The 13,185-nt window shown below is 44.5% G+C and overlaps 1 protein-coding gene across 1 annotated transcript in view; it reads right to left on the bottom strand.

Moving 5' to 3' along the window:
• Positions 1–10,818, bottom strand: part of GRK3 (G protein-coupled receptor kinase 3) — a 49,150-nt gene extending 38,332 nt beyond the window's left edge. The window contains exon 1 of the mRNA XM_027652257.1: positions 10,742–10,818. Coding sequence (XP_027508058.1) covers positions 10,742–10,805 — 64 coding nt within the window. The 5' untranslated portion in view covers positions 10,806–10,818. The remainder of the gene's footprint in view (positions 1–10,741) is intronic.
• Positions 10,819–13,185: the final 2,367 nt, after the last annotated feature.

The raw sequence follows: 13,185 nt of genomic DNA, 5'->3' as shown, positions 1-13,185 counted from the left end.
TCCAACACTGCAGATGTGGCCTCATCAGGGCCACTGGCTGGGATTAAAGCTACCTTCTCAATTCACAGTTCCTTGGCATTTTCCTGCCCTGCTCCCAGTGCCATGGCAGCAGGATTGCCTGATCAGCAGGATGGGCAGGCATGGAGCCCCTGTCAGCTGGGAATGGCTCTGCCAACATCCCCCAGGACAGCAGCCAGGAGGGCCAGTGCTGCCTCTGCCTCCTCCAGCAGTCTAAAGGTCGCCTGCATCCACAACACCACTTCTCCATCTCCGCCAGAATGCCAATTAGCTGAGAGCATGGAATAATAAATAAAATAAAATAATAATGAGGAACTTCATCATAAAACACTTGGAGAAAATGACTTATCTAGTTCGAGCTGGAATTTTATGAGTATTTGATTCAAATAACCTGTTAACAGGAGTAAATAAAAATCTTATTAAAGCAAACAGGAGTGACTAGGTGAGAGAGCAGAGCTAAAAATAGCCACATTTAGCCCCAATACAAGTGTTCACAATGTCACTGATTGAAAGGAAGCTGCATCTATTTACAGCAGGCCTGAACGTGGTCCAAAATGCTGATGTAGACTCTTTCTAGTAGGCAAAATAGCAAATTAGAGAACAAAAATACCAAGCTGTTTCCAAATCCTAACGAAACGTGCTGTGTATAAATACGGAATCATGACAAACAAAGAAGTAGTGACATCTGCACCAGAGACGGGCTCGTTTCCTGGCACTGCAGCCAAAGGCTCCGGCTCCAGGCAGGAAAAGTTTCAGCACAAGCCAATCAGGAATGTGGCTGGTGCTCTGCAAAGTGTGCAACACAGGCCTTGTCCCTGCTCCGGGCGCTTAAAGGTCTCTGACCCAAGTTCCTCAAAGACCTCTCCTGATCTCACAGGGCTGAAGTAACAGACCTGTCAGTACCAGTAACAGGTCTGGGTCATAGACACAAACATTAGGGGTAGAGGTCTACTATTAAATCATGTGAAAACTGTAATTCCAGCCAGGCTGCAGCTGTCACAGAACACCCAATCAAGTTCAGATCCTGCCCCGTACCGAACACATACTCAGCTACCACAGCACAGGGTTATTAACACCACCTAAGTGCTCCAGAATAGAGAAAACCATCAATTTCCTTCTTCAGGAACAAAGAGACTTGCTATTACCAGGGCAAACTGCATAGGAATCATGCTTTGGCAAGGACCAAAGCCACAAAAATCCTCACAGCCCAGAAGGTACCACAGATTCCACTACTTTTCTTTCCCTAATCTATTCTTTGCTAATAGAGCCTAATGTTCATTCACTTTACATTAAAAATAATACATCATAACAGACTGAAACATATTCCTGTGCATACAAAGCAGGAAAGAACAAACTGTATTTCATGAGAGGATATGCATCCAATGGTGAGAAGCACAGAACAATTTCCCCAGAACAGAATCAAATTGAGCTCAAAATTAGTCTGCAAGTTGCCAGGTAGCTTGTTTAATGACGTCTTGAAATCATTATATGAAAATAAGCTTTGGCTAAAAGGTTTTAAGTGTTGTCAAAGAAAATCCTTATTTTCAGGTATACTTTCCAATAGCTTTTCACGCAAGGAAATCATTAACACTTGTTCAAGCTTGGGCAGCCCTCTTCCCATATTGCCAGACCTGTGAATGCCTCAGAGTCCTGCAGGGAGAGGAGCAGGAGAGCTGAACCACTTCTCCAGTATGGATGTTTGGGACACAGTGGAGGAGTATCCACAAATTCTGTGTCAAACCTCAAAGGCCTGACTGAACATGCAGATTCCAGTCAACTAAAGTCCAGTATCAAAGGCATTCAACATATCAAAGGTGAAAGGAAAATTAGGGTTATATATAAGAAAAAGATGGTTTAATAGCACTAAACAAAGGTATATAAAAACATTCTAATTTTTAAGGACCACTAAAGAGAGAACCGAAGCATTTCATTTCAATCAATCAGTTATTTCAAAGCACATGAATAAATTCCCTCAGTAAAGCTAATTAAGGAATACACAGCAGTTGAGCTCTCCTTCTTTCTTCACTTGTAAACAGAAGAAACTCCCACCCCTTTGCAACTAGTATTAGCAGCTCCAGCAAGCTATTAGCAAGCTAACAAGCAGGAGCAGCTTAAAAACGTCACAGTGGTGGACTGTTATTTGTTGTCTCTGTTCTTTCCCCACGTCACAAGGATATTCAGACCCTACAAAGGACGTGACAGTTGTTATTTTCTTGATCAGTATTTTTCCATTACACACCATTTTAAAATTACTTATATAACACAAGCCAATATCCCTTTATTGTTGAAAAAAACACACTTTTCCTTCCGACATGCTCTAAGCTATGAACTTCACTGTTGCCAATTACTGCACAGACAAAGTAGAGTGGGAGCTACAGTTCTGCTCTTCTGAAAGGGCCCAGATCCATGAGTGGCTTTTGGTGGGGAACAAGGCAATAGGATCATCTGATGAAGACATGGAGTAATTCCACAGCAGAAAGGTGTTCTCAAACCCCTGATGTCAGTATTTGCCTTAGGAAGTTCTGCTCAGTATCTGAACCATTTTAAGAGCCAAACTGTTCTGCCAGAGCATCAAGGAACTGTTGTACTGTGGTCAAAATCAAAACACAAAGCCAGTAGTATTCAGTTAGTAAATACACACAGCACTTAGGTAAAGAGGAGCAAAACCACTAAAACAACAGTGACAGAGCCCAGTTGATTTTCCTGCAGGAATTTCTGAGCCTTCCTCTAGTTCATTTTGGCACTCTCAGAAAGCTGCTGTGAGCTGGAGGCTCAGAAACAGATGGTTCTGCTACTCTTCACACTCCTTCCCCTTTTAATCACAGAAATTATGGGCAGAAGTATCGAGAAACATTCAGAAACTGGTGTGCTGACTTCTGACCCCACCTATCCAATCTCCACAGACACACATACACGTGTAAGAGCAGGTTATTACAGACACAGCGGTGTCGGGGAAAGGGGCCAGGACAGAGGGAGCCAGCTGCCCTCCAAGGGTCCTGCTCTGCTCCCCTCTGGAGCCTGGGGATTCAGAGGCCTGACAGTGTCCATCCCTCACCTCCTGACAGTGCACCAAGTGACGTTCTCCAGCCAGACCTTGCAAACCCAGACCAATTCCCCGGGGAGCTGCCATGTGTATTATGCATGCTCTTTTATAGGACAGATATTGGTATGGAACAATAGCAGCATTTGAAAATGAATGCATGGGATAACTGATAGGCAGAGCTCTCCAGCTCCTCTGCCCTGTGCCTGCCTGACCGCTCCATCCCTTAAAAGCACTGCTGAAAGTGAGAACACTTAATAGCTCCAGTAATTTAGATTCTACTGACTCTGCTGCTGGTTCCTGAGCTGTTCTCCTGTTACTGATGAGTTATCCCACTGAGAGGAATAAGCAGCACTGGCAGGCCCAGAGAATCTGCTCTATTAGTAATACAGAGCTATGCAGGTAAATCTCATTAAAGTTGTTATTATGCCATGATACAGACATGGAAAACTAATATTTCCCTATTTCACAGTGGTGTTCAAATGCTTAATTAGGCTGTGAACTGTTTCAAGACACACTGATAAAATCTCCATGGGAGTGCAACTGTTTCAGATTGACTGAGGAATTGCTGGGTGGGAAGAGGTGGAAATCAGGATTGTGGACGAACAGTGATGGTGTACAAGGAGAATATTCCACCAGAAAGGGACTAAGAAGGTTTAAGTGAGTACAAGCAGATAGAAAACACTACCTTTGGCACAGTATTAATCAAAGAATCTCCTGAACTGGAAAGGACCCACAAGGATCACTGAGTCCAGCTCCTGGTCCTCCACAGACATCCCAACAATCCCACCCTGCCCCTGAGAGTGTTGTCCAAATGCTCCTTGAGCTCTGTCTGCCTTGGGGCCGTGCCCACTGCCCTGGGGAGCCTGTTCAGTGTCTCTGGGTGAAGAACCTTTTCCTGAGATCCAACCTGACCCTCCCCTGACACAGCTTAAAGCCGCAGCAAATGGAGCTGGGAGAAGAGGCTGGAGAGCCACTGCTGCAGGAGACAGAGGGCTTGGCTCTGCAACTGTGGGAGGACTGAACCAACCACCCAGGGCCCATCTGATCCTAAAGGAATGAGTTTACCTACAAGCTTCCTGGGGCAAACCAAACACACCTATGACAGGTGCACAGTGGGGCCGCTGCAGGTGGTGCAGGGCTGCCTGGTGGGTGTGTGTGTGTTTGCTGGAAGCTTCACTGGAAACACCCAAGAGAAATGTCATTCAAATAATTTATATCTTGTTCTCTCTCTATATAGTGATATTTGTTAATATTCTCTTCTTCTCTCCTATGATACTGATTCAGTTCAAAATTTCCTGTCTGCCTGGAATTCTTGACAATTTAACCCGAAAACTGTGTAACTGTGCTGCTCTGCTGACATAAAGACTTTTTCTCCATGCCTTAAATCTTCAAGAACTACACTGCATATAAATGCAAATATAACAGCATATGTAAATTATCCATTATGTGATGTTCCAGATGATAGCATATATATTTTTCCTATTTTAAAGCTTAGATTTAATCTGCAGCTCCCCTGGGAAATCACACAACTGAGCATCTTCAACCCCCCACAAAGGCAGGCAGGGGATCAGGCTGCAGCCCAACAAAGAAATGCTCAATTATTTATCATCAGAAGAAAAACCCAGATGAATACATGCATTTTGATAGTGTCTTTGGATACTCTTTGTCCCTGACATCAAGACAGACAACTCCAATGCACATAAAATCTACAGTGGGAGTTCCATCAACATCCCTCTAAACAATCTCCGATGCCAAGCAATTCATGCCAAGCACCACTTTATTTTACCACAAAATAAGAGGGTTTTGAAAGAAATGTAGCTTCCAGTAACACTGACATTATGACATAAAAAATAGATCATAAATCTAACACTAATTTGGTGAAAAACATCGCAAACAGCAGAAAAGGCAGAGTCTTAGAAGGCTCTGAGAGTGGATTTTCTCTCTTTCACTGTTCCCTCCCGTTTGATACAAGCAGAGAGAATGGTGTAAGGAGCAGCTCCTCTGTGAGATGTCTCACATTAACGGTTTCTGTTTCGGTTTACAGTCACACAGTTTCCGACATCTACTTGTGGTTTGGGTTCTGTGTTGTTTTTCACTGATCACAGAACTGTGCAAGGACAGCACGGCTTCAACAGATCCCTGACAGCCTCCTGCAGACTGTTCACAACCCAAGCTCCAGTCTCAATGTGTATTGAAAATAAGAAATAACACAAAGAAGAAGATCAGTCTTTAAATAGCATTTTAAATGTCATTTTTTGTTCATAAAGCAACTTCCTAATTTTGGTGGTGTCTACTTCTGTGTGGTGGCTGCCAAGTCAGAACCGGAACCCCAGAGAAAAACCACTTGAACAAACAACCTGGCTCCTTGATTTTACAGAAAACCCACCAAGTAACGATTTTCCCTGCTATACGGCTGCACATTATCTGACATCAAAGTACCAGAATAAAGCAAAATTATAGCAGTGCTACAAGTCTCATGACACAGCTAAGAAAAGTCATCCCTGCTCTCTTCACAGCCAAAAACTCAGGTGCTTTTCTTTACTCCCAACCAAGTTTTATTGCCTTCATTGTTATTTCCTCAGAGGACTATTTAATTAGTCCAGAATGCCAACAGCACATAGATCTTCTGCTTAAATTAAACAATAGCTTAAATAATGCTCTAGGGAGGCACTTTTCCCAGCTTGTTATTTTTAGGCAGCTCAGGGAGTGCAGTGCACTGCCACACTGCCAGCACAAAGAGGAAGAGCAAGAATGTTTTTCTCAACAGATTTTAACTCCTTTCTAATGATTAGCACCAAAGCTCTGAAATAATGAAATGAGTCCATAACTAGAGAAACAAGCAACAGAAAGCATGATTCATTGCCCCAAAAAACATCTCTGTTGCTGTTCACACCCTAGTTTTGGGTTGGTTTCTTTTTTTTTTTAAACAGAAAGTTGTCCCTGACCAAGCTAGAGGAAACAGCAGCCAGAAGGGTCAGGAGCACGTTTCCCTCGAGCTGAGGCAGAAAAGTCCCTGAGCAGAAGGATCTACAAAATAGAGCAAACACTCTGGAAGCTCAGCTGAAGAGCTGAGGACCCACAGGATGTATGCTGAGGGGAGCAGGATGACGGGAGCAGAGCAGGAGCCTCCAAGCCCCTCACCAGCTACGTGTGGGTAGGAGGCAGCACTGGTGCAGATGGCAAAATGCTCACCCCGGCTGGGAAGGCCTCCAGCTTGGAGCCTGCTGGTTGAGGAGGATATGAAAGACAGTGAAATGAATCACCCAAGAAAGATCAACCCTCACTATGCAAAAGTGGATGGTAAATAGGGGAAAAAAAATGTTTGCAACTTGTTACACGACACCTACAAGTTGGTTTAATTAGTTCTTCTACAAGCGATGAAAATAAAGATCCAGCTTCAGGAAGGAAAAAAAATGCAAGTTACTTCCTAGGCAAGGTGAAAAACTTACACTTCAGCAAGACCAGCTGCTGAAACAGCTAAAATACATCCTGGTCTCATCCTTCCCAAGACCCAAACCCAACGGTTCTGCAAAGAGATGAGAAACTGAGAGGGGTGTAGACAAACTACCACATCTCATCAGCTTCAAGAGATGAGGGCAGCCTATTTGCCTTCAGGAGGGAACCAAACAGTCATCAGAGAAGCCAAGGCTGAACCGAAGCAGGACATGAAGCTGTAGGATGCTTTAGCATCACATCCCAGGATTTCTAATTCAGCTTTATTCCCTCAGGAATTCCTTCACAGTTTGCCTGAAAGCCCAGTGTCAGACACAAGAGTCACTGAACTATAAGTGGCAGCAAGTTTGCTCCAAAGCATTTAAGAACCAACAATCCTATTCTGAAGCAATATTACGACCTAACTGACTCCCTTTAATGCCCCCAGTCACCCTGGCTGCAGCAGACCCTGATCTGCCCTGCAGCCACACTCCTGACAGCTCATTTCCCACCTGCCCTCTGAGAGCAGGGGCTCTCCAAGGGTGCCCACCCTGCAGGACAAGGGAGCACGAGAAGGACTCCACACGCAATCTTAATGCAGTTATGGAGTAGATTCCACACATAAATAATGGATATTGGGATACCAGAATCTCGGAATGGTTTGGGTTGGAAGGAACTTTAAAGCTCATCTCATTCCACCCCCCTGCCATGGGCAGGGACACTGTCCACTAGACCAGCTCGCTCCAAGCCCTGTCCAACCTGGCCTTGGACACTTCCAAAACCATCTCAAAACGTCTCTTTTTCTAAAGAAACTGATAATCTGGTGTTGTAGCAAACAGGATGTGGTAAAAAGAAAACCAGCTAAGGTGGTTACGCACTCGGCTTCGAGACATGCTGTACTTCCCCAAGAGGCTTCTGCTGGTGGAGGAAGCAGCTTCTGCAGGAACAGCCGGCTGTGCTGGGCTGGCAGCACTGCCAGAGCTCTCGTCTGGGTGCTCCAACGAGCTTCACGTCCTCTGACTCATCGGACCATTCTTAGAGAGTTCAAGATCATTCTGGAGCATCGCTCCAGCAAACCGCAGTGCCAGCGTCAAGAGATGAGGGCAGCTTATTTGCCTTCATGAGGGAAAAGATGTAAATAGAGAACAGATGTTTGTTTATGCAAATATGATTAAGCCTTCAGGCCATTGTCCCCCCTGATGAGTTTCCTGCTCTTAATCTGATCCTAAAGGTTTTGGTTTCCAAGCCCAAGCTGCCTGTGTAGTTGCACACCTGAAGGAAGTGGCAGGGAGGAAATTTAGGCCAAGCTTTGACAGTGGGACCTGGAAAGCATTGACCCTAAAAGGATTTTAGGGCTCATTAAAGATAAACACTTGCAGATGATAAGACCAGCACCATAATTAGACACATCCATAGGGAAACACCCACAGGAACGACTCTGCATGACATCAGAGCCCTTGTATCAGACAGCTGATCAAAGCCTGGGTTTACATTTGAAAGGATACTGAAAACTAGAGAAAAAACAGTGACCTGGAGCTGTGAGGAAGAATTTAGGTCTGGAGGAAAAAAAAGCTTAACAGTCCTCATTTACAGCACTTGCCAAGCTAAAACCAAGTAGCACAACGCAGTTTTATAGTCAGTATAAGAGGATACAGCAGTGCATACTGGATGTCTCCTCAGCTGAGGAAATAACGGCCCCGAGGAGCTGGCAGGAAGGGATGAACCAGCAGAATCACAGCTCAGAGATTCACTGCACTCGGGTTCATTTAGACTCCACCCCACACCTGCACACCCAGGACCTGCCCTACCTGTGGTCTGGCCACATCCCCGCCATACAAACAGACAACAAGCAGAACAAAAAAGTGATTAGACTTTTAATTACCTCCCCATATTTCTTTTCACCAGCCTTTTGCATAATGCTTGCCTAAAACTGCAGGTACTTTACCACAAGCAATTATGCTAATGTCTGGAAACAGAGCTAATTGAATGGCAAAGAACACGCTAGAAAATGCAATAAAATTTAAATGAACAACCACAGTAAGGAAATAGAATATTTTTCAGTGCAATGCCAAGTCTGCTGTTAAAAACAGTCGTGTTTAGCTTTAATCTTTTTTTTTAATTCCATTCTAAATCCTGCTTCAGTTTCAGAAATAACTGAAACTCCAGCAAAGCAGTAACAGAACTGCTCCTTCTTTCCAGGTTACCCAGGACAAGTCCTGCTCTGACAGTACCAGGGGAGAGGAGGAGAAAACCTCTCCTCTCTGCACAGCTCTAGCTCTGCAGCTCAACATCTGGGCAAGAAACTAATATGTTAATGAAAATCCAGGATCTAAAATTCCAGGTTCAATGGCTACTACAGACACGGGGGAAAGAAAGGAAAGATCTAGTCCTCCCAAACTTCCAGTTACCTAATTATAATTGCTGTAACTTATCAAAATAACTGCAACAGTCCTGTTTTTCAGAACCAACTGGTAATGAAAAGCATTCAATTACATAAATATAAATACCTATTACATAGAAGTTGGCCTGTTGGACTTCTTTTTTTTTTTTAGAGAGAAAAAAAAAAAAAGGACTTCTTCATTTCACTGTCCCCAAACATGCTCAGTTGAAGACAGGCTGTGTTTGGTTGCTTAAAATTCTGCTTATTTTGCAACTGCCATGCTACAGCAAAATATTAATGATTCAGCACAGGCATCTGAGCTGAAGCACACACTGAGGTGTCAGTGCAAGCAAATGAGGTATCTGTGCATTTATGTGGTAAAATTTTTGGCCACAATACAAAGTCATAGTTTCATGCACACATAACAGACCACACATCAGCCCAAAGATGCCCCCGTGTCACCACCTTTCCTAGGAAACCAGGTACAGCAGCACTGTGTTCACTGCAGTCTCAGTGCATTTCAGACAGGAATAAAACCATTGACCTCCTTGAGTCTTCCCAGCCTAATCCTCATTTTGCAAGACAGGAGCAGCTGTGCTGTCCCAGCCAACCCACTCCGCAGATCTGCTGGACAAAGATTTCACAAGCCTCTCATGAGATCCATTCCCTGCTTTACTACCCACCCTGCTACTAAAACAGGTTTCTTTGTATCCAGATTTTTTTTACTTGAGACACTAAGTCTGTGGAAAATGGACTAACCTCATCATTTCTGCAACAGCTTCTCTGGGTTTGAATAATGTTCAACCTCACTTCTCCCTTTTGCCACCCACATCACACCCTATTTCAATACTTCCCCGTAGGTCACATTTAACAGACTGCTCAGCAAAGTCTGCTCATTCCCACTGCTCTTTCCTGGATTCTCCCCAGCAGGTCCATGTATATTTTGTAATCCAGTGCCAGAATGGACAGAACATTCTGCCAGAAGAGGATTATTTCACATGCCTCGCTGGCTACAACCCTGATTTTATATTTAGTTGTGTGATCCAGCTGAGCCAACACAACCCAGGGCTCGTGCCACAGCCAAGTCACTGAAACACGTCCACCCACCCCAAGGTTCTGCACCCTGTGTTTGTGTGATTGCTCCAGCACAGCTGGGGAGGGCACTGCTGGATCTGACAGTGGAGCACTGCAATTTTCCCCTTCTGTGGTTTACGGAGTGTTTGTAACTCTGCCCTTGTCCTCAGTGTGGTCACAGCACGTCAGCAGGACACAGAGGCTCTTGGGCCCTGCACTCACAGTTAACTATAACACTGATCTCTGACGTTCCTGAGCAAACTCCCTGGATCCAGCCTTCCATGGAATACTGATTAACTGCTCCACAAGTCCACTTCCTCAAAGTTTCACCCCCAGCACAAAGTGGTTTCACCCAGGCCACATCTCCCCTTGTTGTGAGCGAGAACATGACGTCAGAGGGTCAAGACAATACATCTGGGATCTTTCCTACTCCTGCTCCCTTATGAACAGACTCATTACCTCTGTGAAGGAAAAAAAGTTTAACTGATGTGACACATTATATTGTTGACAAGCCCATACAAAGTAATATAATTTTCTCTTTGATGTTTCCAAATAATTTAATTATTTTCCCCGTAGTTTTCCAGAACCTGAAGTTGACAGATTGCCTTGCTTCGTCTTCTTCCCTTTCACAACATTGTGTTTTATTGAAGACCTTTGTTTTACTAAGTCCTGTTCCATGGTTCTTCAGACCATCTACGGCACTGATTTCTCAGCAGTCATCACAGAGAAATGTAAAAACCAAACCAATCTTTAAAATATTCACATGAGTAACATTTGATTGCAATAGCACTTACCAATTTTCTGATGAAAGATCTTGTCAAAGGTTAATTCACCCCTCTCCTCGAGGTATTTCTGCATAACACTGCGGATACTGAAGGAAAAAAAAAGAAGAAAAGGAAAAAATAGAAGAGTTACTTGAAATTGCTTTTTTTAAACCAGACCTTTACCATACTTTGGGGACAGAGAGGCTGGAGAGCTGCTCATCAGAACAGGACCCGAGGATGTGCCCAGGTGGGCAAAAGGCCAGTGGCACCTGGCCTGTACCATCCATGGTGTGGCAGCAGGACCAGGGCAGTGCCCGTCCCTGTGCTGGCACTGCTGAGGCACCTCCAGTGCTGGAGATAGTTCTGGGCCCCTCAGGACAAGAAACACATTGAGGGGCTGGAGCACGTCCAGGGAAGGGAACGGAGCTGGGGAAGGGTCTGGAGCACCAGAAGAGGCTGAGGGAGCTGGGAGGGCTCAGCCTGGAAAAAAGGAGGCTCAGGGGGGACCTTCTGGCTCTCTCCAACTCCCTGATGGGAGGGTGGAGCCAGGTGGGGGTCAGGCTCTGCCCCCAGGGAACAAGGGACAGGATGAGATAAAACAGCCTCAAGCTGTGCCAGAGGAGATTCAGTTGGATATCAGGGAAAATTCCTTCCTCTAAAGGGCTCTCCAGCCTTGGTACAGGCTGCCCAGGGCAGGGACCATGTCAGGTCTGGGCCTCGGGATGATCTCTGGGGTCACAGCACTTCCCAGGGGGCACCCTGGTCACCACTTTGATTCTTTATTCCTGCATCAGGTTTTAGCTCCCGTAAAACAAACGTACAAGTCATCCCGAGCTGCCTCAGGCTTTAACACTGGAGCTGCCAGGGATCAGCAGAAAATTAGCCAACAGCAGCTCCATTAGGCACCTCACTTGGCTGCAGTGCACTTAACATCTACTCTGCCTAATTTATAATGTCACAATCTCTCATTTAAACCACATTAACAAAGATTTCCTTTATTTGTCAAGTAACCTCAATATTCATTGTAATATAATGCCTATAAAAATTTCATATGGGCAACAATACAAGTACATAAATTTTAAAATCAATGCGGGCCAGCCATGCTGGGCCTTGATAAAACAACTCTATTGTCACAGTATCAAGTCAAAATTCCACTGGACTTTCTCTGTTTCCAATTTTAAAACTGATATTTTCATAGATACCATGTATTATTATAAAAATAACCTTGTACAAAATACTGATGCTCTAAACCATTAAATATCACTCCTATTTCTGTAGTAGCAAGACTGAGCACCTAATCCTTAAAAATGTGAACTCCAAACTATTTCATGTGGGATAAAAATGAACAGGTCGGTTCTTGCAGACAAATTTTAACATTTTCAGAACAACAACTGAATTTCTGTGGTTATTTCTCATCCATTTTTTCTCTAAGGTCTCTCCATTAACAAATAATTGTGCAGTCAGGGTGAGCAGCAGAGCCCTGCTGACCTCAGAGACCATCCCTTCTCTTGTGCTCACACAGACACCATCATCTGAGCCTCTGAGAAACCTCACAGTTATTAACAAATATCTCATCCATTGAGGGAGGAAAGTATCCACACTCCTTCTCAAATGAGGGCCTGAGGCACGAGGAATTACTTGAACAGAAAAAAGTCTATAATAAAAGCCAAGAACTTTGCTGGAAGGCCCTAAACCCCCATCCAGGAAACTATCCTATTAATAGTTTTACTGTATATCTCCAAGGCCCACATGGAACACAGATCTATGAACACTGTGATCCAAAGCGAGAACTCTGGAGGCCAACCACCACATCAAGTTAGACAAGAACTGGGAGGGCTAAACACTGTTAATCAGGTTTGAGATGATAAATTATTCAGTGACGAACTTGCTGTTTATTTGTTCTTTAAGAACTGGGTCTGCTCTCTGTGTATTTTAACAACCTAAACAAAATACTGATTTCAAACGAAGAGGGAGCAGTAAACAGAGATCACAGAATCCCAGGCTGATTCGGGTTGGAAGGGACCTTAAAGCTCATCTCACTCTACCCACTGTTGGGGCAAGGACACCTTCCACTAGAACAGGTTGCTCCAAGCCCCATCCAACCTGGCCTTGAACACTTCCAGGGATGGGGCAGTCGCAGCTTCTCTGGGCAATTGTGCCAGGGCCTCTCCACCCCCAAAGGCAGGAATTTTTTCCTAATATCTAATCTAAGTCTTTTTCCAACCAAACTTTCCCCTTGTCCTGCTTACAGAAGGACCCTCTTGTAGATAAACAAGCTTGGTCTGAGTCACCAAAGTCCCCCAAGTTCTCCCTCCTCGGCCTCCTGGCTGCCCCGAGCCATCAGCGCTGCCATCACAACCAGCACTGTCCTGTTCCCACTGACCACCAGACCATTAGTAACAGAATAAGCCTTTTTCATAATAATGACATCAAGAAAGCTTTCCTCTGCTCCAACAAGTGCACTGCAAGAAATT

The sequence above is a fragment of the Corapipo altera genome, unplaced genomic scaffold, assembly GCF_003945725.1.
Source record: "Corapipo altera isolate COAL_440 unplaced genomic scaffold, ASM394572v1 67, whole genome shotgun sequence".
Lineage (NCBI taxonomy): Eukaryota > Metazoa > Chordata > Aves > Passeriformes > Pipridae > Corapipo > Corapipo altera.
This window is presented reverse-complemented; position numbering and strand designations above follow the sequence as displayed.